The sequence below is a fragment of the Limulus polyphemus genome, unplaced genomic scaffold, assembly GCF_000517525.1.
Source record: "Limulus polyphemus unplaced genomic scaffold, Limulus_polyphemus-2.1.2 Scaffold382, whole genome shotgun sequence".
Taxonomy (NCBI): Eukaryota; Metazoa; Arthropoda; class Merostomata; order Xiphosura; family Limulidae; genus Limulus; species Limulus polyphemus.
Window position 1 is genome coordinate 594,194 of NW_013665992.1, and position 2,646 is coordinate 596,839.

At 31.8% G+C, this 2,646-nt stretch overlaps 1 protein-coding gene across 2 annotated transcripts in view; it reads right to left on the bottom strand.

Moving 5' to 3' along the window:
- Positions 1 to 2,646, bottom strand: part of LOC106457863 (serine palmitoyltransferase 1-like) — a 40,292-nt gene that overhangs the window by 12,619 nt on the left and 25,027 nt on the right. For both annotated transcript variants that reach the window (XM_013917313.2, XM_013917312.2), the window contains exon 9: positions 754 to 843. In XM_013917313.2, the coding sequence (XP_013772767.1) occupies positions 754 to 843 (90 nt within the window). The remainder of the gene's footprint in view (positions 1 to 753; positions 844 to 2,646) is intronic.

Here is a 2,646-nt window from a genome sequence, read left to right on the forward strand (position 1 = left end):
CGACCAAGGATGAAAGTGACAGCTATTGCTTTAGAACTACTTAATATGACCAAGGATGAAAGTGACAGCTATTGCTTTAGAACTACTTAATATGACCAAGGATGAAAGTGACAGTGAACTTGAATTTGATATTTGCACTAACAATATATGTGGAGAAGAAGGTTGATCCTATGTTAGAAGGTGCAATATAATGGACTATGTTATGAAATCAGAGGTGCTTATCGTCACTGCAGATTGAAAGTGTGTCCTAACAGTCACACACAGATTCCCTTGCCAGTTGTTGAGGTATTAATAAAGGTTACAAAGCTATACAAAATCATTGATTCACAATTACATGTATGTACATACATGTGTTAATACACAAGACATTTTTTAATTGAAAAAAATTCAGGTAAAATTCAGTGAGTGAGTTGTATTTACTATGATGAATTAAATTTTTAAAACACACAGTTAACTACAAATGGAAAACAATATGTGTCAAAAATTTCACTAGCATCTGATTGTCCAGGATCTTTATTTTTGACAGAAAGCCATCACCTTTATGTAGAGATCACACGTACATGTAAATACCAGTTTTGCATTCACCTTGAGGCAGTCTTTTATATACAGTTTTCTTCAAGAGATTATTGGATAATTAGTTTTGAAATAGTCAAAAACGTTTTAAGAGTAGCACATTATTCTGTTTTATTGCTTTACTTACACAGTCTGTATTTTACAAATTAATTTACAATAATCTTATCTCTTGAAGCTTACCAGTTCAATCAGAGGACAAACATCTCCATAATTCATGTACAAACCTTCAATAACAAGAAATCTTCGTGTTACCTTAGCTTTCTTTGGATTCTGTTGAATAATTAAAGTGAAAAACAAATAATTAAATCAATATATCATTATTAACTGCACATAGATACAACTAAAATTACTAAAGTTCGACAAAATATCTATGTAGACACAAAACACAACAAGGACGTCTATCCATCGATCTCCAGTTCACACATTAACAAATATCCATATAAATATCAGATTATGTACATAACATCAGCAAAGTTCGTTATAATGCAAATAAAGAAATGCAAGCAAACCAGTAAAGATCCATATATTGCTAGAGGCAGATATAAAATCAGTAGGGATCCATATATAACTCACAAAAATCAACATGTATGTTGCACACACACATGAATCCAACTGAACAAACATGGGTGAAATGGGCAGAAGCTGTCTAACTGAGCATGACACTTGTGGAGAAAGTCTTGGATGATTAATCTAGGAAATCTGCACAGATGGAGAAAAACATCTCCTAAAGATGTAAGCTTTTCAAAACAGTGTCGAGCTGTACTAGGCAGCTGCCCATTTCATCTTTGTTCAATATGAAGATTCTGTCCATATAGCCTATAAAGGAATATGAATCCAATTTCTACATTATACTGATACACAATTAGCACGAATACAAATATCAATAAGAACCAACATATAACTGATAATAATATATACAATGCCCAGTAAGGATCCATATCACACTAAATATCCATGTACTATCAGTAATAAAGGTTCCTTATATCAGCAGTAAATAATGTCCACTCTTGATATTTTTAAATGATCATTAGAAAAATATAAAAACTGATGAATAATTTTATATACAAAACAATAATCATGTACATCATAAACTAATTCACTTCTGAAATAAAAAATTCTGTTATCTGACATCAATGTTTATGCTGATATTTATACATTCTCACCTTGAACTTTATTTCATTCCAAAAGATTGTTACTAAAATGATAAGTTTATAAATTTCTTTCCAGATTTCGTTTTTTCTTGGACCTACTGATAATATGTCACACTGGATAAATATTATCATACTCATAACAAGGTACACTGGATACAGTACTATGAAAATATGCTATCTATAATAATAATAATAAAAGTGCATGTCTGTCTGTGACCACCAAGAGGAAAGAACCTAGAAACCTGAAATTTTGCACACATATTAAGTGGACTCTGAGGGTATTATTACTTATCCATGTATGTGCACATCTTTGTGTGAGGTATGCAAGTGAAAAACCACATAGAAAAGAATATGTGACCACCATAGCACCAAGAGCAAAGAACCTAGAAACCTAAAATTTTGCACTCTTACCAAGTGAACTCCGATGGTGTGCATCTGAGTATTATTACTTATTTTATCCACATGCATGCGCTTCTTTTTAATGATGCAAGTTAGCAAGAAACCACATAGAAAAGAAGTGGTTTCTTATATAACAACTTCTAATATATAGAAAAGCCAGTTCATTTTAGAAAGAATGCATTCTAACAATGGCTTTTGTCATGTTGCTTAGCACGCTATCAACCTAATAACCCGAGCAAAGCCAGATACTTTTACTAGTATTATATAAATATTGGCCTATTGATAACAGGCTACGTTGGATAAATATTGGTCTACTGAGAACATAATACACTGGATAATATTGGTCTACTGAGAACATAATACACTGGATAATATTGGTCTACTGAGAACATAATACACTGGATAATATTGGTCTACTGAGAACATAATACACTGGATAATATTGGTCTACTGAGAACATAATACACTGGATAATATTGGTCTACTGAGAACATAATACACTGGATAATATTGGTCTACTGAG